The sequence below is a fragment of the Gorilla gorilla genome, chromosome 9 (genome assembly GCF_029281585.2).
Source record: "Gorilla gorilla gorilla isolate KB3781 chromosome 9, NHGRI_mGorGor1-v2.1_pri, whole genome shotgun sequence".
Lineage (NCBI taxonomy): Eukaryota > Metazoa > Chordata > Mammalia > Primates > Hominidae > Gorilla > Gorilla gorilla.
This window is the reverse complement of record NC_073233.2, coordinates 83,990,530-84,014,042: the sequence shown is the minus strand read 5'-3', so window position 1 is coordinate 84,014,042 and position 23,513 is coordinate 83,990,530. Positions and strand designations below refer to the sequence as shown.

Below are 23,513 nucleotides of genomic sequence, written 5' to 3'. Positions count from 1 at the left end.
TAAAAAGAATATGGGATCAGGAGTCAGATAATCTGGGTTTCTGGTCCCAGTTCCATCACTTAGTATCACGTGATCTTGGCAAGGCGCTTGGCACACTGAGTCTCAGTTTTTTGGTTTGTAAAATAGTGGTCATTCTTCTTGCCCAGTTACCCTCACAAGGTTCTTGCAAGCTTAAGTAAAAACATAGAAAGTTTTGCAAGTAAGAGATTTTATTATTCGTAACTTCTAACTATGGGTGAGAGTTACCTAAGAAGGCAGGTACCAAAAAAAGTTTGTAGGCAAACAGGTTTTAGGGTACTTATCTCTAAGGCCTCAGAGTGGTCTTATAAAGGACTTGGGGAAAGTGAGAGGTAGACAGATGGTAAATCTTCTGTACCATTAATGTACAAGAGAGCATGAGCCAAAATATGAACAAGAGCCATATTCTATACCTAGCTGTAAGATGACTATAGATGTCAAAGTAAAAACACCTATAGCAAAGGATGCATTTGATTTTAAAAAGATATAGACAGTAACTACGATTCATTTACTCATTATAAAAGCTACCGCTTATTTATTAGTGCCAGGCAGTATGCTAGGTACTTACCTATTTAATTCTTATGACCACACTATTAGGTAGGCACTATTACCCTCATTTTATAGGGAAAGGGATTGAGGCAGGCAGCTTAAATCTGTTTGAGGTCACAGAGACAGTAAATGGTGGTGCTGGTATTCAAATTCATAGTCCTAGTCTTTCCACCTAACTGGGCCACTGTTACTTAACCTACTCTGTCCTATACCCCAATCCTCATGTGGCCAAATTCTTCTTTTGCTCTAGATCCACTCTCCACTGAAATGTTATCTCCTTAGTGAAGGTTTGTCTACACCCCTCACACCGGGAACTAAAGGGCTTCCTCTGAATGTTCAAAATAACTCTCCCTTATAGCATGTCGTACTTTTTACTTTTTTCAGTACATGTGGTTTTGTTCCTATTTCACCACCTTAATTAGACTGTAAGCTCCTTGAACACAAGCTCAAGGAGCATATTCCATGAGTAGAACAGCTCAGATGGCTTCTTCATTCCCTTCTCTAGCCTCCCTGGCTTCTGTAATGCCAGGCTGGGACCACAGAGATGAGTAAGACGTGGTCCCCAGACCCAAGCTGCTCAAAAGCCTAGTGGGTAAGACTCGGCAAAGAAGTGACTCTAAGCTACTGAGGGAATACATACTTATCTCTGTAGCCGCCAGTGTGGTGTTGAGTGAGTGAATGAATGAGGTAGGATATGAGCTGGGTCTTGAAGTAAGAGCAACATCTGGATAGGGCAGAGGAAGGGGCAGGCTATTCTGGGTAGTGGGAACTTGCCTAAGTAAAGAACGGAGGTCACGAATGAGAGTGCTATGCCTGGGGGTCTGTTGAGAAACGGTGGGAGAGTGGTGGAGAGACAAAATCGAGGCACTGCCTGAGGACCTGGATGCTGGGGCCCCATCACACAGCCCACTCACAGCAACCTCACACATAATCTCTTCAACTCAGTTCTAAACTTATTGTCTTACAGGCAGCCATTAGGCTGCAGCTTGCGTGCACATTCTTCAGCACCCACATCAGTGGTGCCTGTGCATGTCAATCTGAGTCTCAGATCACTATGCAGGCAATAGTAAAAGAAAACTGGGATGTTTAAATGACATTCTGGCGACTTTTAATCACAGTATTCAAAAGAGCACAGATTCTAAGCTGAAATTCTGCTTTTCAAAATTGTGTTGCTTGGCAGTTACGACTAGGTTATAATCTTAGGATGAAAAAATGGGCACTCCTTTTGGAAAGACCTGGCATAAATCACCGAGAGCTGTGCCCTGTGCAACTGTGTTCATAAAAAATGGGGGTTCATTTTAGGATTAATCAGGTCGATCATTCTCATATTAGCTAAGAATTCCATAATGTGCAAGAAAAAGAATTACTTTATTAAGAGGATTTTTATCACAGCTTTTCTTTATAAAATAAAACAAAACAAGCTGTCACATAACTTTGAAGCTTACCATAAGGAGGAATTCAGTGAATGCACTGATCCTCAGCCAGTATGAAATCCTCACAGCAATCTGCCTCCACAGGGACCAATCTGTGAATGGTAACAACCACACAGAAAATGGAAGTGTTTTGCTTTACAAAAGATGTAAGAGCCTCCCTTAGGAACCTGAGTTTTTTTACCCTTTGCCCTAAGGAGCACAGGCTTGAGAGGTAACTCCTCACTCCACGGCTGCTCTCGGAAATTCTCAGATTTCCTCTGAGACTCAAAGTGCTTGCTCCGGCTTTGTTTAGCTTTGTGACTTCCAGCCTGGCTTCCTGCCGTGATCTTTACTTGGAACTGATATGTAGCATTCATTTTGCAGTGCTTTGCATCTACTTTAGTAGCCTATTTTACATTACAGTACCATAAAGTGACACATTCCTGTTCACTCAGTGTTAATGTGCTTGGCACAGCTGGCACAGAGGGGCACTACATTTATAAATGTATGAGCTTGGAGCTTAATGGGTTTGCTGCAACAGTGCCAGGACACCTAGATTCTAGTTTTATTGCTACAGGTTCATGGGTCAATTATGCCTGGAAAGTCAATTAATTTCTCCGTACCTTAGAACTGAGAGTTGCTGGAAATTACAGTGTTTTAGGAGTAGAAGGGCAGTCAGGTTGCAATGAGGAAGCATTTATATGTAAATAATTTGAGTAAATTGTCTACAGACATCTCAGAAGAAAAGGACCTAATCCCTAAGGTTCCAGTAATTTGTTGTGATTTGTTTCTCATTCCAAATGCTTTTTCATCTCTAATTTTGTATTTGTAATTTTGTATTCTTTTTCTTAAAAAGGATTGCCAAGGAACCACAAAGCCCAGATTCTCCCCATTCTTAAAATGAATTTGCATTCCAGCCAAGGTGCCTATTCATTGCCAATAAAGCTGCTGTGTTCATAAAGCTGCTTTTCTTAAACTATTCCCTCTCTATGAGGCAATGAGGTGAGGATGGTGGTAGGAAAGAAGGAAGAGACAGAGCACATTCTACACAGAGGAAGAGTGAGTGCAACCACTCAGACAGGAAAGAGCTTATTCACATGACTACACAGAGGCCAGTACAGCGACAGGATGTGAGAGTGGAAAGGGAGTGGTATCAGATGAGGCAGAGGCCAAGTAGACTATGGAAGAAAACTTGGATTCACTCTTGCCACTGAAGCTGAAGAGTGATTAAGATCTAGCCAACATTTAGAAAGATCATCCTGGCTACTGTGGAGAGTGGACAGAGGCAGGACAAGACAGGGAGACAAATTGCACTGGTGCAGCTGTTTGGGTAAGAAAAGGTGGTGGCTTGAACTGGAGTGGCAATAGCAGAGATGGGAAGTGAACAGATTGATATGTATTTTGCAGATAGTGATGACAGGGCTTGCTGATGAATAAGATTAGCTCTGATGTGAGTGGAGAAAAGAAGGGGATCAAGGATGATTCCCTGGTTTGAGCAACTGGGTAGACAGGGTCCCATTAGCTGACAGGAATTATGCTGGTGGAAGGAGGGTTTTAGCTGTGTTGAGGCTGAGATGCTTCTAATACTCCCAGGGGCAGAGTCAAGTAGGCCCCTGGCTATCCAGAGTGTGCAGGAGAGGTTTACACTGAAGACAAAACTTTGGGAGTCATAAGCACAACGACTTTCAAAATGATGGGAATGGGTGAGAACACTTAAGAAGAGGGTAGAGAGGAGGCGGAGGAGGAGAGAAAAAAAGAGAAGAGAGTAGAGAGAGAAAAAGGGAAGAGGGCCTAAGATGGGGCCATGGAGAAGCTAGAAGCAGAAAGCCAGGAGAGGGCAGTCCTGTGGAAGACAACAAGGAAGAGTGTTTCAGGAAGGCAGGAATGGCCAGCAAGGCCAGGTGCCACTGAACAGGATAAGGATGAAAAGTGACCTTTGAGTTTGGGTCTATGTTTAGAATTCGGTAGGCACCAAGCTAGATAAAAGGAATTTCAGTATACTCATAGAACTAAAAATCAGACTGGAGTGAGTTAACTAGGAATTGGAGAAATGAAACAGAAACAGACCTGTAAGCATTACAGAAATTAAATCAGTAGTTAAAAATCTACAGTCTCCCCAGCAACAAACAAAAAACAGTAGTTTTTTTCTAGGTTCTACCATACCTTTAAGATAGAGATACTTCCTCCTATCTTATATGAACTGTTCTGGAGAATAGAAAAGAAGGTGAAGATCCTCAATTTATTTTATGAAGCTCTTATAACCTCATCATGTTTGGTCAATTCTAACCAAAATCAGACAAGGATTTTATGTGAAAGAAAAACTGTAGGCCAGTCTCATTTCAGTTTGCAGATGGAGACATTCTAAAATATTAGCCAAGGAATCCAATAATGTAGGAAAAAATAATACATCATGACCAGGGGGCAAAGATGGTTTAACATTAGAAAAATGTAGTGTTACCTCAATAGATTCAGAATAAACATGGTAAAATTCAAAATACACATATTCATGATTAAAAAACAACTATTAGTAACCTGAGAACAGAAAAATTCTTCCTTTTGCTAATGCAGGATATCTACCCCAATCTACAATAAATATAATACTTAATGGTGAAAAATTAGAAGCATTCTCTTTGAAGTCAGAAGACAAGGATACCCACTATCACTGCTCCTGTTCTGTAATAAAACACAGTAAGACAAGAAAAAGTAATGAAGTTATAAAAATAGAAACAATACCAGTATTCACTAAAAATATGATTGTATACACAAAAAATCCAAGAGAATCAAAACAAACTATTGTAACTAATGTTAGCCAGAACACACTCTCAAAATACTAAAAATCAGTGCTATTCCTGTACATCAGCCAGAAAATGTTAACTATTATAATAAAAAAATTGACAACAGCAACCAAAACTGTAAGCTAATAGGACTAAGTATATCTAATAAAAGATGCATAGACTTTTATGTAGAAAATTATAAACCTCATGGAGGTATGTTTTAAAAAAGCAAGCGATGTAACATGTTCATAGTTAGCAAGACCCAATGTCATAAAACTGTGAAATCACTCAAAGACTCAAGTCAAGAAAAGCCAAGAGTTTTGAAGAAGAGCCTTCCCTAACAGATATTTCCCTAACAGATATGGAGGTTAGCTTTTCCCTAACAGATATCAAGAAAATTGGAGGTATTTTCCTTTTCCATTCCTAGGAAGGAACATGGCTTTAGGAGTTAACACTCTTGGCTCTCTCCATCCTCTCACTCTCTCAGAGGAGGAGGGACTTTCCTGATTGGTGAATTTAGAGGGCAAAATAGCAACTGGGTATTCTTGGCTCAGCCCTATCTGAGCTCCTGAAGAAAAGTCACCTGATCGCTGTCCGCCAATGTAGTTAAGGGCCTGCCTCTGTAGGGAAAGCCTATGGCTCTCCAGTTTACATTGTGATTATGAGGATAAGTTTAATTTTGAGTGACATCTTTGCAAGCCCGTTTTATTTCAGATCTAAAGCCCCATTTTCCAAGTAGCTTTATCAACAGTAAAATGGACATTTTGATTTTTATTTCATCCTCAAATCTCAACACTTTTAGAAATTACATCTTACAATAATTAAAAATGTCATACTAATCGATGGCTAGCCAAATAAAGCAACAGAACAGAATAGGGATCCTGGAAATGGATCTGTATGGATAAGCGAACTTGGTTTACAAAAGAGATGCCATTATCATCAATGGAGAAAAGACAGACACTTCAGTAAATGGTTCAGGGACAATCTGCTATCTGTACTGAGCAAGATTCATTTAGTGATTAATTAGTGTTGTAGGTTGCCAATTTTCTCATTATTTTAGGTTATTTACCATTGTATTAGAAAACCTCTTCATGAATTCTGTGCCTTGTTTCCAACTGGACCACAAATCTCTTGGGGACAGGGCTTGAGCTTTCTCATTTCTCTCTAAAGCACCTACCACAGAGCTTTACACAGAGACAAGCTAAATAAATACCTGCTAGCTCACTTTTATTATTCTTATTACTTTAAAACTTAATTCCTCTCTCATATTCCTGAAGGCATCCAGGTCCATATCAACACCAAGCTTTAATAATTATTTTGATGTTTTGAGTGGAATTCTTTAAACAGTTGTGTATTTGCTTAACAGGAGTCCTATCTAAGACCAGACATCTGGAACTTGCCGTTTTGAAAATCAAAGTAAAGACCAACCACAGTTTTTTTACTTTTCTGAAGGCACATCAGCAGAGCAAATCAAATTTCAGAGAGGTAGAATTTCAAATCCACACAGCAGATGATGAGAAAAATACCTGGAATCAGAAGCCAGTGCTGCCCCCAGCTGTCTAACTCTACAGGCCTGCTTTCCAGGCACGTGATTTTGTAAGTTACTGCCCACTACCCAAGGATTCAAACTTCAAGAATTACTAAATGGATACAGCCAACAACTTTCCATTTAGGTCAAGTGAATGAATCTAATGTCTTCTTTCTATCAGACTTCCCCTCTCTCCTTCTCTTTTCAAAAGGTCCATGTCTATCCTGACGGAGCACTTTCAGCAGCAGCTTGCCCTCATGGTTCAACAGGTACTGACACCACACACAAGAAACATTTCAGAATGTAGCTACTGGTCTCAAACTAAGTCCTGACCCCCTGACCTATTCCTTATCTGCTTTCTTCCTTTAATGCTCACAGCCATGGTCCTGATGCTCATTCTATAATCAGGCCCTTCATCTGTTCTTTGGAAAGGTCCAAGGGGCTCTAGGTCTCCCTTACCATGAATCATACTGGCTGTCTTCCAGTTTGTCTCAGCAATGCCCTCAAGGGCTTCTTGCTCAGCCACCTTCCCAAAGTTCAAGCAATATCCCCTCGGCCCCTCCTCCCTCCAAGGGGGCTACATCCTCCTTAGCCAGACGGGAGCTTAGATCTCCCCAACTGTGATGGCGCCTTTCATTTTCCTCTGATATCTCATTACAGAAGAAAACTCAGAGGCAGGTGTGGAGCAATGTGGAAGTCAGAAAAGATTTTCAGGATCCTATCCACATTACAGTTTCTGGTTATCAGAGATAAAGGTACTCACCACCTGACCATTAGTCCATGCTCCATGAAGTTTTTCAGGTTGGGAAGGGTTTGCCGCAAGTCTGGAGTCCCTAGTCCATGTTGATATCTTAGCTGTGAAGGTGAAAAAATAGAATTAAAGATATTTTGGCAGATTATAAGCTTCGGAAAAATGAACCACTAAACAAGTTATTTTTTTGAACTCTAAAAGAGGAAATGTAAATGTCTGATACTATTATCAGCCTCACAGTACTTTCCACTTACTGGGTATTTGACATATAGATAAGCACGTGTATGAGTATGCACACCCACTTAAATTACGATGGTATTTAAGGTAGCCTCTTCATCTACTTACTGTTCTCTTGCCCCCTAAACTTAGAGAAGACTAAGAGTGACCAACTGTGGAATCAGGATACTTCAAAGACCCCTGTATCTAGCCGTCTTTTCTACCCCCAGACCCTGGTAGGGTTTGCTAACACCAACTCCAGGGACATATACCAGAAAACCAGTGTTTCTTTTTAGATATTGCCAGCTTCCATTCAGCCCTCCCCTTTGTATAAACAAGGGTAAGGACCATCTTGTATTCATCTCTGACTCCAATAGTGTCTGGCATAGTGCTGGTACTTATTCAATGCTTATTAAACAAATACATTGCAACTCACTTTTGACAGAGGCTGTGCTCTGTATTTCTCTTGAGTCTCTAACGTTCCTCTTTGTCCAGACCAGAGCACATAGCTGGAGAGGTGGTATAGGGAAACTGCTGGCTTGTGGGCTAGATCTGCCCTTTGTTTGATTTATTTCTGGTAGAGGCCAATTTTCTAAAATTAAGTGTCTTTCTGAGTACTCTGGATAAGTTGCTAATGGTTTTCATCGGTCTGTTCTTCACTTCCTTTCACTGTGTCTCTGAATATCACCATTTGCTTCCGTAACTGACCATAACGGAGAGCCGAGGTAAGCGGATGTGCATATTCACACACATGCTCATCCACACATCAAACACACAGTAAGTGGACAACACAGCTCTGCAAAAATGTGTTTTTCAAATGACATATTACACATGAAGAAAGTTTATAGACTTTATAAAATGTATGTCGGTGTACAAACGTGAAGGGGCATGGGTCTTAAGGTTTAACTCTTTTAGCACTTAAATTTAAGAGTGGCTAAGTCAAACTTTTAAATATATCCCTCTCTTAAAGAATAAAACCACAAATCATGTGAATAGAAAGCACGCCTTCAGAGTAAGACAACAGGGGGCATAAATAAACACCTACCAAAAACAGTCAGTTTTCTTTTGTTTGACTCTAGTATTCAACTGATTTTTCTCTGCTTGAGTGATACTTAGAGAAAGAGTTCACTCTCACTAACTCTGGGCTTTTTAAGAAAAACCTCCAAACGTAACTGGTCTCCTGAATGGTTTGAATGAATACACACATAAAGTAAGGATGTAGAAACATACAATGTTAAAACTAAAAGGTATCTTGAATATTATTTCAGCCAATCCTTTTCTTTTGCAGATGGGAAAACTGAACCCCAGAAAGGGGAAGTAAATTATCCAGGGCCACATGGTTCAATGGCAAAGATATTATCAGCCAGGGCCTCCTTTTCACAAACCATGCTACTCTCTACTATCTACCCCAAAGTCTGAGACGAAAACTGGTAACAATACTTAAGAAAGCAGAAGGAAAATAGTTTTTTCCTTTTTCAAACCTAGCTTGGTGACCTAAATCACCTCCTGAGATTTGCAGACCTTGAATTATAAGATCTACCCCATATTAAATGACATCATTTCTTGTATTAATATAAATGCATTTTTCCATACATTGATAAAAGCAAAATGGCTCATATCCCAACATGACATTCCTGAATTCATTGTTTCAATAAGAAGTGAAATCGTTTACACATGGCATGGAAATTTTACCTGTGATTCATACTGAAAAATATTAAACATCAAGGAAAAAAAAAAAAAAACTTACTGAAATAACACTAAGCTATGTGTCTCCGAGTGAGTACACAGACAATTGCCTGCCCCAGGTTCCACAATGGAAGATGGGTGTTGAACTGTTTTCAGAGACCACAGTGAAAATTTCTCTCCAAGTCTGATTTTAACCAAAAAAAGAAAAATGTGGGAATTTCAAGCCTCTGTCTGGGTCTTAACTCTCCATTTGCTGCATAGTACTATTTTTTTTTTAAATCATAGAATCTTCGAATTTTACAGCTTAAAGAGACCCTGGAGACCATCTTTCCAACCTTCTTCCTCTTATAAATGAAGAAACTAAGGCCCAGGAAGACAAGAGCATCCTGCCCAAAGTCACAGGGATGATAAGGGACAAAGCCAAGGCTAGAACCGCTTAATAACAGCTCCAAATTCTACCACATTACCCTTTTAATTTTCCACATAGGGAACTCAAAAATAAATGCATACATAACACATATATTATTATTAATAAAGTATAAGTATGGTTTAACAAGTCTAAACCACTACAAGATTTATAATGAAAAAAAAAAGCAGTTCTCTGCTCTACTATCTACCCCAAACTCTGAGAACACCTTTTAGCTGTTTCTTCTTTACCTCATATTTCTGAATAATATGCTTATATTAAGATTTCTTATTCTCCCTTCCCCTCCAGTTAGAGACATCATCTACTATGCTCCCACCATGAAAGAAGAGAATTTAGCACTCTTACACCACTTTGCTCTCACACAAACACTTTATCCCCTTTCCCATACATTATCTACTAGCTTTTTCTTAAAGAAGATGAGAACTTGACTCTACTCTCCCACACATAGTTCCCTTCCTCGTCTTCTCAATACATTCAATATCATATTTTAAATTAAATCAATATTTACTGTTTACCTCACTATACCTCCATAAACACTGTTCACTGCTGAGCCATGTAATGTATTATTCCTTTCTTGTACTTTTTTGTTTGTTTCACTGGAAGTGATAACTGCCATTTTTTCCACCAGTTGAGCTTTTCTATGTACTTATCACTAGATACTCCCCAAACTCTAACAAAAATCTTAAAACTGGCCAGGCATGGTGGCTCACACCCATAATCCCAGCACTTTGGGAAGCTGAGGCGGGTGGAGTTTCAGACGAGTCTGGGCAACATGGTGAAACACTGTCTCTACCAAAAATACAAAAAATTATCCAGGCATGGTGGTGCTTGCCTGTGGTCCCAGCTACTCAGGAGGCTGAGGTGGGAGGATTGCTTGAGCCTGGGAGGTTGAGGCTGCAGTGAGCTGAGATTGTGCCACTGCACTCCAGCCTGGATGATAAGAGTGAGACCCTGTCTCAAAAAAAAAAAAAAAGAAAAAAAGAAAAAATAAATAAAATAAAAAACCTTAAAACTCTTCTCAATCTAACTAAACACACCATAAAATTGATCAAGTCCATTTTGCTCTTAGGGATATATTTCCTGAAGCCTCCTCTCTCTGCTTCAACTGAACTGGCTGCTAGCTAGGCCTGCTGCATATATTCCTACAAGCTTCGCTGACCCATCATGCTGGAAATTTTATTTACTTTTCTTCTGTGCTGAAGCTGTTATTTCCTAGATTGTCTTCTTTCTTGATCTACTGCCTCATCTTGGTGGAGTGTATCCTATAATATCTTTCTGGGAAAGGATAGCATGGGAGGTAACTTTCATGACACCCTGAATATTTGAAAATATAACTATTCCATTCTTATACTTGAATGATAGTTTGCCTAGGCATAGAACTCATGGCTGCAAATACTTTTTCTTAGGTAGTTCCAAAGTATTTCTTTACTGTCATTTAGCTTTTCACGTGGTGACTGAGAAACCTGTTAACATGCTGGTTCCTGATCCTTTGAATGTAAGTTGATTCTTCTCTCTGAAGCTTTTAGGACTTTCTTCTTTAACCTTAGTATTCTGAAATTTCATAGTGATAAGCCTTCATTTCGGTCTTTCATTCATCATTTTCAGTCTGTTTTCATTCCCTGGGCCGAGCACTTAGTACATCCTTTCAATATGAATACTCTTATTGCCTAATTCTGATCATTTTCTCCTATTATTATTATTTTGTCTCCTCCTCCTTCTTCATTTTACCCTCTGGATTTTTTTTTTCACTTTACCCTCTGGATTTTTTTTTTCATTTTATTTTAGACTTTTTTTTTTTAATATTAGAGGCTTTCCTCTAATGTCTAGTAATCTTTGGCTGTTAGTTTATCTTTACAGGTGAGGCTGTGAGACTCTAAAAAGCTGTGAAGGAAGTCTGTGCATTGGCAGTGCTTGATGACTGGCTGTGGAGGAGGGTTCATTGCAGAATGAGTGGATGGAAATCCAGCCTTCCCACGGGGAAAGGTTAGTACTACAGCCCCAGTACTTTTCATTGCTGCCTCTGTTTTTTCCCCAGAAAGAATCCTCCGTCTTGAGGCATAATCTGGATCTTATTTGGGGAATAAAGTTGGAAAAGGCAGTTGGGGAACTCTGTGTTGGTATGTTACACTTTCACGTAATCACGTTTTGGTAAGGCACCTTCCTTCTTGTTCCCAGTATATCAAGCAGTTTAGGTTCAGAGCTTCTTGGGCTCAATCTTTTTCAGCAAGTAAACCTTCATTTTCCCACTAGGGCATGTGGGAACGTAGTTATTGGGCTACACAGAGTGGGAAAAGTGAACTGGGAGTCTTACTTCTCTTTCTATAGACTGTCAACCTACCCTCCTATGTTTAGCTCTATATATTATCCCTAAACTTCATGAGATAGTCGGTACCACCACATCCTTCTGGAGTCTGTGGTTTGGATTATATTGCTTCGCAAAGGCTTCTGCCAAGTCAGTTTATCACTCATTCGTTTACTTCAAGTTTTCTAAATTTTCTTGGTCTTGTCTATTCTTTTCATCCTTGTGAACTTAAAATTTTAAAATTATTTAACCTTATTAGTAGCATTTTAGTAGAGAAGTGACTTAAACAAACATATTCAGGCGAGTAGACTGCTTGAGGTGAGGAGTTTGAGACCAGCCTAGCCAACATGGTGAGACCTCATCTCTACTAAAAATACAAAAATTAGCCAGCTGTGGTGGTGTGCGCCTCCCAGCTACTCAGGAGGCTGAGGCATGAGAATCACTTGAACCTGGGAGGTGGAGGTTGCAGTCAGCTGAGATTGTGCCACTGCACTCCAGCCTGGGTAATGGAGACTCTGTCTCCAAGCAAACAAACAAATAAAAGTTTCATATATATATGGGATTTTATATATAAAAAACCAGCTTTTCAATACTGGCTAACAACTCTTCTGATAGCTTTTTACACAGTACTCACTACTCTGGCAGAAAGCTCTCTTTCTTGTCTCTATGTCTCTCTCTAGGCATCCTATATCTCATGTCTTATCTATTCTCAAAGAACCAACAGAAGTTCCGTTCTCCACTGGAAGCTCTCTGATTACTGTAGGTAAGAGGTAAGTGGGCATTTTACCCTTGACCCTAAACTCCTCCCCATACGCACTTTTCCATTTGTTCTTTTTGGAAAGCCTTAACTAACTGGATAGGTACTTGATAAATACTTGTTAATTAACAAGTTAAATTAATACAGTATAGGAAGAAATGAGAGGCATCACGACACAGTAGGATAGGCTTAAATGCAGAAGAGCTGGGTTTGAATACCAGTACTGTCACTTACTAGTTGTTTGACTTTGAATAAGTCACTTCTCTGAGATTCCATTTCCTTACTTGTAAAATGGGGATGTTGCCTGCCTTGCAGAGCTGTTGTAAAGTTTAAATAAGATAAAGTATATAGACTATCCAAAATAATATCTGGTACATCGTAAGTGCTCAGTATAAAATACCTGTTATCATTACTAATACATATATATATATATATATTCTCCACATTATCATCGTCACAGTATCTACCACTAGGCTGGGCATAAAGCTGGTGTTCAATAATGGCTTACCACTTAACTACTAAGAATGGGGGGCAGAAAAGGAAGAAGGAAAGAGTTACTTCAAATCAAAGGGAAAATCTTAAGTACACTGTTCACTTTTTTAAATGCTAATTTTCATTAAGCTTCTGACTGCATGCACTCCAGAGAAGCAGGAATAAACACACACATGTCAATATCTTTAAAATAATTATATAGTGAAATGGAAAGACTGATACATGATGTGAGTGGTCAGGGGACCTGGTGAAAGACCCAGCTCTGCTGTATGGTCACACAAACTCCTTCCTTGCTTGGGCTAGTCAAATGATTTTCAAACTTTTAAAAATTCAATAATCTTCAACAAGTTAACTCCCTGGTAAGATATTAGTAAAAACAGAAAGGAAAAGAAGGAACCAGGTCGAGGAGGAAAGGACAAGGATAGGGAAAGGGGAGAAAGAACTACATTTACTAAGTCTCCACACGTCCTATTCATTCATTCAGCAAATATTTATTGAGTGTCCACTAGGCTAGGCAATGTGAATCAGCTCTCTGTCTTTGGAATGAGAGGCCTGGACTCACAGCCTATTCTCACCATATAATGTGTGTAACTTTGAGCAAGTTACATAACCAATCTATGCCTTGTCTATAAACAGGACCAACAATATTTATCTCATAAGATAGTTGTAAGAGTTCAATTAGAATTTTATAGAGAATAGAAGTTCCTGAGGCCTGACTTTTACAGGGTAGTCATTACAACTGCTGAGGGCTAAGAGTGCTAAGCTGAAGAGTTCAACTTTATCTTGCTGGTTAGCAGTAAGAACCTACTCCAGGGTTTTAAGCAAGAGAGTGAACGAGGGAAACAACTGCAAAGGCAGCTATGGACAGGCTAAAAGACTGAAGTACTCTTGTCTCTAAGAAATCTTACTTCAGGTTCCATCAACACCTGCCCTCACCAACTATTATCAATCCCACACTTCCCTAAACATTACGGCTCCTTCTGCTCTCATTTTTGATTGGGGAAGGCAGATGCCAAGAAAACTAGGCAAATAAAATATTGCTTTGGGTCTGTCTAACTGCCTCAAATTAGCCTCTGAAATAAACACCTTTTGTAACAACTTCCTACTGCACCGCCACCACCAAAAGAGTCTAAGCAGTCTTTAAGTGGAATTTTGGTTTCAATTAGTTTGAATTTCAGCTTTACTTTGATTGATTTAGGACTCCATGGGGGCAATTAAGATTTTGTTCAACTCTATGGCTAGTAGGCAACCAAGATGAAAATTACACTTAGATAATAAGTTAGATGGGAAGTGGGGAGAAACAATGTTCAGTGGTTTCCCTGGAAAAATTAACAAACTGTATTGTCTGGTAGCAAAAGATAATCCCTATGCTAAAAAAACCCAGGAAGATCTGGCTTTATAGTTATTGGAACAAGCAAAAAGAAAGAAAACCCAAGCAACAAGTACATTCAGACCAGAACAGACAACTACGGCCATGTCAATTCCATTAACTGTCTATGTTCTCTCTGTTTTCCCTCCTATACCCCCTTTTTGTATAAAAATATAGTGTTTTCTCAAAGCCACATGCTGGTTTCTTCTCAAATCACTATACATCCACTTTGTGTTTCACCAAATAAGACAGATCAACTATGACGTTACAGCTCTTGCAGTTGGAATTAACTAGTTCATGCAGCTTGATAAATGTTGCTCCATTGATGAGGGAAGACCACTTGCAGCTCTGGAGATCACATTTAAAACGTAGTATGATTTTACTGCTGAGAAATAAATGCTGTGTTCTTGCACCCAGTAAGCATCCTCCTATTGAGCTGAGAGGTTTAATTTAATATCAAAGTGCTCAATTTTATTTTTATTTTTTAAACACAATTTTTCCAGGCCAGGAAAGCCTCTGGGGATTCAGGAATCATTGTGTCATTTCGGTTTTGGCACAGGAGAAATGCAGTTTAGACAACACACACACATGTCCCCACCCTTCCAAACTGTATTCATTCACACAAAGCCACTTATTGCCTGACTTATTAGTTCCATATGTGGCCTGAGCTAAGCTGCATGATATGTTTGATACAAACCGTGTGTTATCATGAGGGAATGTGGATTAATACAATGCTTCAAAAAAGGTTACTAAAAGATCAACACTTTCATGATGGGATTACAATGAATTTGACTACAAAGAAATGGTGTGGAGGAACTGAAAATACGAAATGAAAAATGCACATATGCATCAAAGATTTAACTTTAGAGATTTGCCTTATGTAGGCAAACATCTCTGTGGAACTAGTTACCACTATTTCAATCCATTTTTAAGTACTACTAAGTTTCACCGACATGAAAAGAACTAGATTATGCGCTTGAAAAAAAAGAGTACCACCATGTCAAAAACAAAATCTGCCTTCCTAGAAGAAAATGCAATTCTTTCAAGACATGGAAAAGCTACTTAAAGAATATTTAATATGAGCAATAATATTGTTTCTTACAGTGAGTCATTGCAATATATACCTCTAAGGAAAAATATAAAAACTCGATTATGGGCCTCTGGTTGCAAGAACAACCTAAGTACTTTTCCAATCCCATCTATAAACACGTGCCAGTCTTTTCCAAAATAGATATGTTATAATGTAAACACTGGACACAGCTCAGGTCTACCATTCTGAGGACTGAAGCCTAGAAGTCAAAACTAGAAGCTTTAAAGTCTAGTAATTGAAAAAGCTTCTTTCATTTCTCCTTCCAGTCACACTATCAACTGCTTTCAGAATCACAGAATTAATACTAGAGCTGAATGGCACCTCTGAAGAAAGTGAGTGGTTAAATGGCCTAAGATTGAACAGGTTGAGTCCAGGGACCAGAATCCAAGTCTGCCAAGTTCTACCCTTACAGGCTCTTTTCTTTATATCATATGTTGCTTTACTGTATTCACAAGGCACAGATTATATCTGAGTTAAGTTTACCATTATAAAATCTGCCATATTAAGAATATTTCAATTAAGATGGTCCTTTGCTTTGGAATCTTATATTGGCCAGAAAGCAACTAGAAGCACTATTAAACCCATGCAACTCTGGAGTCAACCTGTTAGTGTAGTCTCTATCACTTCCAATCCTTGTGAGTTGCTAAGGAGGATTAGTAATGCACATTGCAAATAAACAATCAAAGCAAAACTGCAAATTTGTCAAAAGCAGGTAAATCACAACCTTGGATGCAACTGCAATCAGTTTTAATCAGTGGTCATCAAAGAAGGGCTATGTTCTCTGGAGGCTAAAGGCTATATGAGTCAGTAGACTTGAGTAGGATCCATTAATGTAGATATTCATGCTGTTCAGCAGGTCCAGCAGGCCCAACTTCTGCTCCTTGCCCTCATGTTGATAGTCCTGTGTACCTCGATTTACCCCAAAATACCCTGTATTGACCTTTGGCCCAATCTGGATCTTTGATTCCCTTCACAGCTAAAGCTTACTCTCTAAACTGATCAAATTTGACATTTCTGAGGCTGGGTATGGTGGCTCACGCCTGTAATCCCAGCACTTTGGGAGGCCGAGGCAGGTGGATCACCTAAGGTCAGGAGTTCGAGACCAGCCTGGCCAACATGGTAAAACCCTGTCTCTACTAAAAATACAAAAAAATTAGCCGGGCATGGTGGTGTGTGCCTGTAATCCCAGCTAGTTGGGAGGCTAAGGCGAGAGAACTGCTTGAACCTGGGAGGCGGAGGTTGCAGTGAGCTGAGATCACGCCACTGCACTCCAGTCTGGGCAACAGAGCGGGATTCCATCTTAAAAAAAAAAAAAAAAAGGCATTTCTGCTTCCAATTCATTGACTTTGATGCAATCTTGGTGCAAAGAACTATACACTCAGATCAAGATTACAGTCTAATAGAACAGAGACAGTTTTCCAGAACATTGTAGAAATGGAATCATAGAGTATTTAGCCTGTTGTGTCTGCCTTCTTTCACATGAGATTCATCCAGGTTGCTATATGTGTGAGTAGTCTGGTCCTTTTTACTGCTGAGTAGTATTCTATTCTATGGATGTACCACAAATGATTTATCTATATGCCAGTTGAGGGACATCTGGGTTGTTTCTCATTTTTATTATTAAGAATTAAGTTGCTATAAGTATGTGGACATAGGTTTTTAATTGGACTTATATTTTTGTTTCTCTTGGCCCAATACCTAGGAGTGGAATTGCTGGGTTGAATGGCAGATATATCTTAAACTTTATTTTTAAAATGCAAACTACTTTCCAAAGTGATTATATAAGGTTTTCATTCTCAGCAGCAATGTGTGAGTGTTTCAGTTGCTGTGTACTGTCATCAGCACTTGATACTGTCAGTTTTAAAACTTTAGCCATTCTAGCAGTTGTATAGTAGTGTCTCAATGAAGTTTTATTTTATTTATTTATTTTTTGTTTTTGAGACAGGGTGTCATTCTATCACTCAGGCTGGAGTGCAGTGGTGTGACCACAGCTCACTGCAGTCTTGACCTCAGGCTCAGGTGATCCTCCCATCTCAGCCTCCTGAGTAGTTGGGACTACAGGCATGTGCCACCACACCCAGCTAATTTTTTGTATTTTTTTGTAGAGACAGCATTTTGCCATGTTGCCCAGGCTGGTCTCGAATCCCTGGACTCAAGCCATCTGCCTGCCTTGGTCTTCCAAAGTGCTGGGATTACAGGTGTAAGCCATAGCACCTGGCCTCATTGTGGTTTTAATTTGCATGTTCCTAATGACTAATAATATTGAGCTTTTTATTTTTTTAAGACAAGGTAAACTGGAGTGCAGTGGCAGAAACACAGCTCACTGCAGCCTTGACCTCCTGGGCTCAAGTTATCCTCCCACTTCAGCCTCCCAAGTAGCTGGGACTACAGGTGTGCACCACCACGTCTGGCTAATTTTTGTATTTTTAGTAGAAACAGGGGTTTGGCAATGTTGCCCAAGCTGAGCACTTTTTGCATATGTTTATTTGCCATCTGTATCTCTACTGGCCCTCCCACAGTTTCTGTGATCTATCTAATGGTAAATGTGAGGTACCTCTGATGAATACTTAACACATCTGATTTATACCCTCTGATTAATCTTAATACCTTCTAATTAGCAACCCTCTAATTGATACCATTTCTGCCTAATCTAGCTAGAGTATATTCTGTTTACTGCAGTAACACAATCTTATAAGCAATGCGTAGCTACAGGGAGTTCCTATGTATGGAAAACACAAATGAAAATATTATTATAAGTGCAGGGATTCTTTATAAAAATTCAAATAAATCTACATATCAGTTTTACTGAAATGAAAAAATGCACTTAAATCTGTTGCTATAAATTGGATTACATAAGAAACATACAGGAGCATGCTGGTACCTCCCCAGCCACGTATAGTGACCACAAATACCCGACAGGATCATTAGAAAAAATTACTTAATTCAACAAGTAATAAATAATAACTGAATTGTGTGCATGTATATGTGTGGTGGTGATGATAATGGCAGAAATGGAGATACATGCATGGCACTGTTTGTAACGGGAAATTTGGAAATAATCTAAATATATGTTAGGCTTTTGTCCAGGCTCTATGATGGAATAATGATGGTGCTAATGATAATGAAAATAGTGCTACAGCTGTTAATGTGTTTATTCAGTGATTAGTTATGTGCCAGGAATCAATGCTAAGCATTTTATGTTATATTATTTCATTGAGTCCTCACTACAACACTATCACGGTTAAAGAAACCGTGACGTAGAGACAGAATTAAATGATACAGTTTGAATGTGCCTGAATTCAGGCACTTTGAATTCTAGGTTTGTCTGAATCCTAGCACTTTGAACTCGTAACCACTTAAGAACGATGATGATAATGGTGATATCAATAGCAGCTATTCTTTTTCTCAACCTGCAATCTGTGCTAGGCATGGAACTAGACTGTTTACTTATGTCATCTCATTTAATCTTCATAATAACCCTAAAGGTAGGTGGTGTAATTCCCACTCTACATATGACAAAGTTTAAAAGGTGGAAGGAGTTGCCTGAAATTCCCCAGGTGGAAAATAAAGGAGTTGGGATTTGAATTCAACTCTGATAGTTTACACTGCAGCACACAGTCTAAATATCGCATATAAGTTGTTTAAGATTTTGTTTTCTTTTTCCTCATTTACTCCAATAATCATAAAGGAGACCCTCAAGTCTTTTTTTTTTTAATCAGAGAAGCCCATTACTTCTCTTGATTTCAGAAATTTGACAATAGTTACATCTCTGTTTAGTTACTGTTCAGCTAAGCTATCCATATTTAGTCTTTTAAAATCGTTGTTTCTAAGTTAATCCCTACAGCCTCTTAATCATTCTTTGTGTCTCAGAACTCCCTCCAGTTTTCCTTAAAGAATCTGGTAATGAGGTGCCTTAAATGGAACACAGTTTTCCAGAATGCTCTTTTCTCTCATTAATGATTTTTCCCCTAAAATATTAATTTTACTATAATAGCTACTTCATGCCTTTTAAGTTTTCTGTGGAATTCCTCTGACCTCACTTGAATTGCAATAGAGTCCAAACCCATGAGTCCACTGTTTAGTCTCTCTGGTTGATCATAAATAAATGTAGCTTCAAAAAAAAAAAAAAAAACACCAAAACAGCAATGACCTTTCAAGTGCACACTGCTCCTCTCAGTTTGTTTTCAAATAATGTAAATAATTGTTTTGTCTCACAATTCATTTAACAAAAAGTAATGAATTCATTAGATATGTAATAAATATACGTGAAAGGTGTGATTGGGTATCACAAAATGACCCAGCCATGAATACTACCCTGAAGGAGGTTACCTCCTCATACAGTACGGAGAGAGTTTGATGGGTGGGAGTAGTAGGCAGAATTTTAAGATGGCCCCATGACCTTCACCCCCTCATGTTAATTCCTTGATAATTTTATGTTTACAGCAAAGGGAGATTATTTTGGTGGGACAGGCTAATCACACAAACTCTTTACAAGCAGAGGTTTCTCTGGCTGGCAGCAGAAGACAGAGAGAGAGATTCAAAGTATGAGAATGGCTTGATGGGACATTATTGGTCTGAAGATGGAGGGTCATGTAAGAAGAAATATGGATAGCTTCTAGGAGCAAAGAGTGGCCCCTGGCTGAAGGCCAGCAAGTAAATGGGAACTTCAGACCTACAGCTGCAAGGAACTGAATTCTGCCAACAATTTAGATGAGCTTGGAAGTGGATTATTGCCAAGAAACTCCAGATAAGAGCTCAGCCTGGCCAACACGTTGATTCTGGCCTTGTGAGACCCTGAGCAGAGAAACCAGCTGAGCCCACCCAGACTTCTGACCTGCAGATCTGTGAGATAAAAATGGATGTTGCAGAAAAGGCTTTTGATAAAATTCAACATCCCTTCATGATAAAAACTCTCAACAAACTAGGTATTGAAGGAACATATCTCAAAATAATAAGAACCATCTATGACAAACCTACAGTCAACATCACACTTAATGGGCAAAAGCTGAAGGCATTTCCCATGAAAACCAGCAGGAGACAAGGATCCCCTCTCTCACCACTCCTATTTGACATAGTATTGGAAGTCCTGGCCAGAGCAATTGGGCAAGAGAAATAAATAAAGGGCATCCTCACAGGAAGACAGGAAGTCAAACTCTCCCTGTTTGCAGATGACATGATTTTATATCTACTAAACCTCACAGTCTTGGCCCCAAAGCTCCTTAAGCTGATAAACAACTTCAGCAAAGTTTCAGGATACAAAATCAGCATACAAAAATCACTAGCATTCCCAACAACAGCCAAACCAAGAGCTAAATCAGGAACGTAGTCCCATTCACAATTGCCACCAAAAGAATAAAATGCCTAGGAAATAGCTAACCAAGGAGGTCAAAGATCTCTAGTAGGAGAATTAAAAAACACTGCTCAAAGAAATCAAGATGACGCAAATGGAGAAATATTCCATGCTCATGAATTGAAAGAATCAACATCATTAAAACGGCCACATTGCCTAAAGCAACTTATAGATTCAATGCTATTCCTATCAAACTACCAATGACATTCTTCATAGAACTAGAAAAAACTACTTTAAAATTCATATGGAACCAAAAAAGAGGCTGAATAGCCAAGGCAATCCTAAGCAAAAATAACAAAGCAGGAGACACCACGCTGTCCAACTTCACAACTATATCACAGGGCTACAATAACCCAAACAGCATGGTACTGGTACAAAAACAGACACATAGACCAATGGAACAGAATAGACCCCCCAAATAAGGCTGTATACCTACAACCATCTGTTCTTTGACAAAGCTGACAAAAACAAGCAATGGAGAAAGGACTCCCTATTCAATAAATGGTGCTGGGATAACTGACTAGCCATATGCAGAAGACTGAAATTGAACCCCCTTCCTTATGCCATACATAAAAATGAATTCAAGATGGATTAAAGACTTACATGTACAACCCAAAACTATAAAAACCCTGGAAGATAACCTAGGCAATACCATTCTGGACACATGAACTGGCAAAGGTTTCATGACGAAGACACCAAAGGCAACTGCAACAAAGGCAAAAATTAACAAATGAGATCAAATTAAACTAAAGAGCTTTTGCACAGCAAAATAAACTGTCAACAGAGTAAACAGACAACCTACAGAATGGGAGAAAATATTTGCAAAGTATGCATCTGATAAGGAACTTAAACAAATTTGCAAGAGAAAAACGACCCCATTAAAAGAGAGCAAAGGACATGAACAGACACTTTTCAAAAGTGTCTGTTCAAAAGTATACATGCAACCAACAAGTATATGAAAAAAGCTCAATATCACTGATATCTAAGAAATGCAAATCAAAACCACAGTGAGATACCATCTCATACCAGTCAGAATGGCTATTATTAAAAATAAAAAAAAAATAGATGCTGGCAAAGTTGAGGGGGAAAAGGAAAGCTTATACACTGTTGGCAGGAGTGTAAATTAGTTCAACCATTGTGGTGATTTCTCAAAGAGCTAAAAACAAAAGTACCATTCGACCCAGAAATTCAATTATTGGGTATACATCCAAAGGAATACAAATCGTTTTATCATAAAGACATATGCACGTGTATGTTCACTGCAGCACTGTTCACAACTGCAATAACATGGAACCAACCTAAGTGTCCATCAGTGGAAGACTGCATAAAGAAAATGTGGTACATATACACCATGGAATACTATGCCACCATAAAAAATAATGAGATCATGTTCTTTGAAGGCACATGAATGGAGCTGGAGATCATTATCCTTGGCAAACTAACGCAGGATGAGAAAACCAAATGCTACATGTTCTCACTTGCAAGTGGGAGCTAAATGATGAGAATACATGGACACAAAGAGGGGAACAACAGATACTGGGTTCTACCAGATGATGGAAGGTGGAAGGAGGGAGAGGAACAGAAAAAGTACTATTGGGTACTAGGCTTAATACTTGGGTCATGAAATAATGTGTACATCAAACTCCTGTGACAAGAATTTACCTATATAACAAAATTGCACATGTACCCCTAAACGTTTTTTCTTTTAAAGAATGTTGTTTAAACTGCTAAATTTGTGGTAATTTGTTATAAAGCACAGAAAACTAATTCAAGTGGAAAAGATTATATCTACCTTTTACCTGAAGATATTAGGAGAGAATTCATGGGGAGAACATGGCCTAAGCAGTTCACTGATGGATATGTAATATTTAGATGAGGGAAGCCAGTGGAGAGAGTTTCTGGAATTTCATCAACACTTCCAGTAAACATTTTTGTGCATCTACTATGTGTCAGGCACAATGGGGTTAGTCCTTAACAATAGTATAGAGGTTTTTAGTTAGCAGATATTTTGAACATTAAACATATTAGGACACACTCCCCAGGGGCTAATTTAAGTGCTCAGGGGAAAGGGTTAGCAACACTGAAGAATCATTTCTGACTTTATCTCCTTTTGGAAGTGTGAGTTTTTGTTCTCCATAGATTATAGTTCTCTAAAATATTCTGGAAGATTTTTGTCAGGGTAAGAGCCAAATTTGGATGTTTAAGCTTACGGAAAGCAGACTAGACAATTTAAAAACACATTGTGATTTTGTTTATCAAATTGGGAATGCGTAACATTATATATAATAATCCATTTCAAGTATAATGGTCACAAGTCAAAAATCACAGCATAAGACAGAGATGTTCACTACTACCATAATCAGTTAATACTAATCAGGTAAGAAAAAAAGTCTAGAGCTATAAAAATTGGAAAATAAGAGGCAAATGATCACTTTTAATAGATATGATTATACATTTAGAAAATCCATGCAAACCAAGTGAAAACTCATCACAAACAATAAAATACTTCAATACAAAATTGAAAAACAAAAATCAATGATTTTCCTTTATATAAGTAACAATGAATTAGAATATTACGTGGTGCTATTTTAAACAGGAACAAAGATAAAATACCTGGAAATAAACATAACCAAAATAGCAAGATCTATATGAAGAAAACTTTAATATTCTATTGAGGGATGTAAAAGAAGATATTAGTAAGTGGAAACTCATACCCTATTCTTGAATAGGAAGACCTGTTACTATAAAGATGACATTTCTCTACAAACTAACCTATACATTTACTATAATCC

General features: G+C 38.6%; 1 protein-coding gene across 2 annotated transcripts in view; it reads right to left on the bottom strand.

Moving 5' to 3' along the window:
- The window catches only part of UVRAG (UV radiation resistance associated), a 328,574-nt gene that overhangs the window by 19,483 nt on the left and 285,578 nt on the right, over window positions 1–23,513 (bottom strand). For both annotated transcript variants that reach the window (XM_004051837.5, XM_055356832.2), the window contains exon 14: window positions 7,045–7,136. In XM_004051837.5, the coding sequence (XP_004051885.1) occupies window positions 7,045–7,136 (92 nt within the window). The remainder of the gene's footprint in view (window positions 1–7,044; window positions 7,137–23,513) is intronic.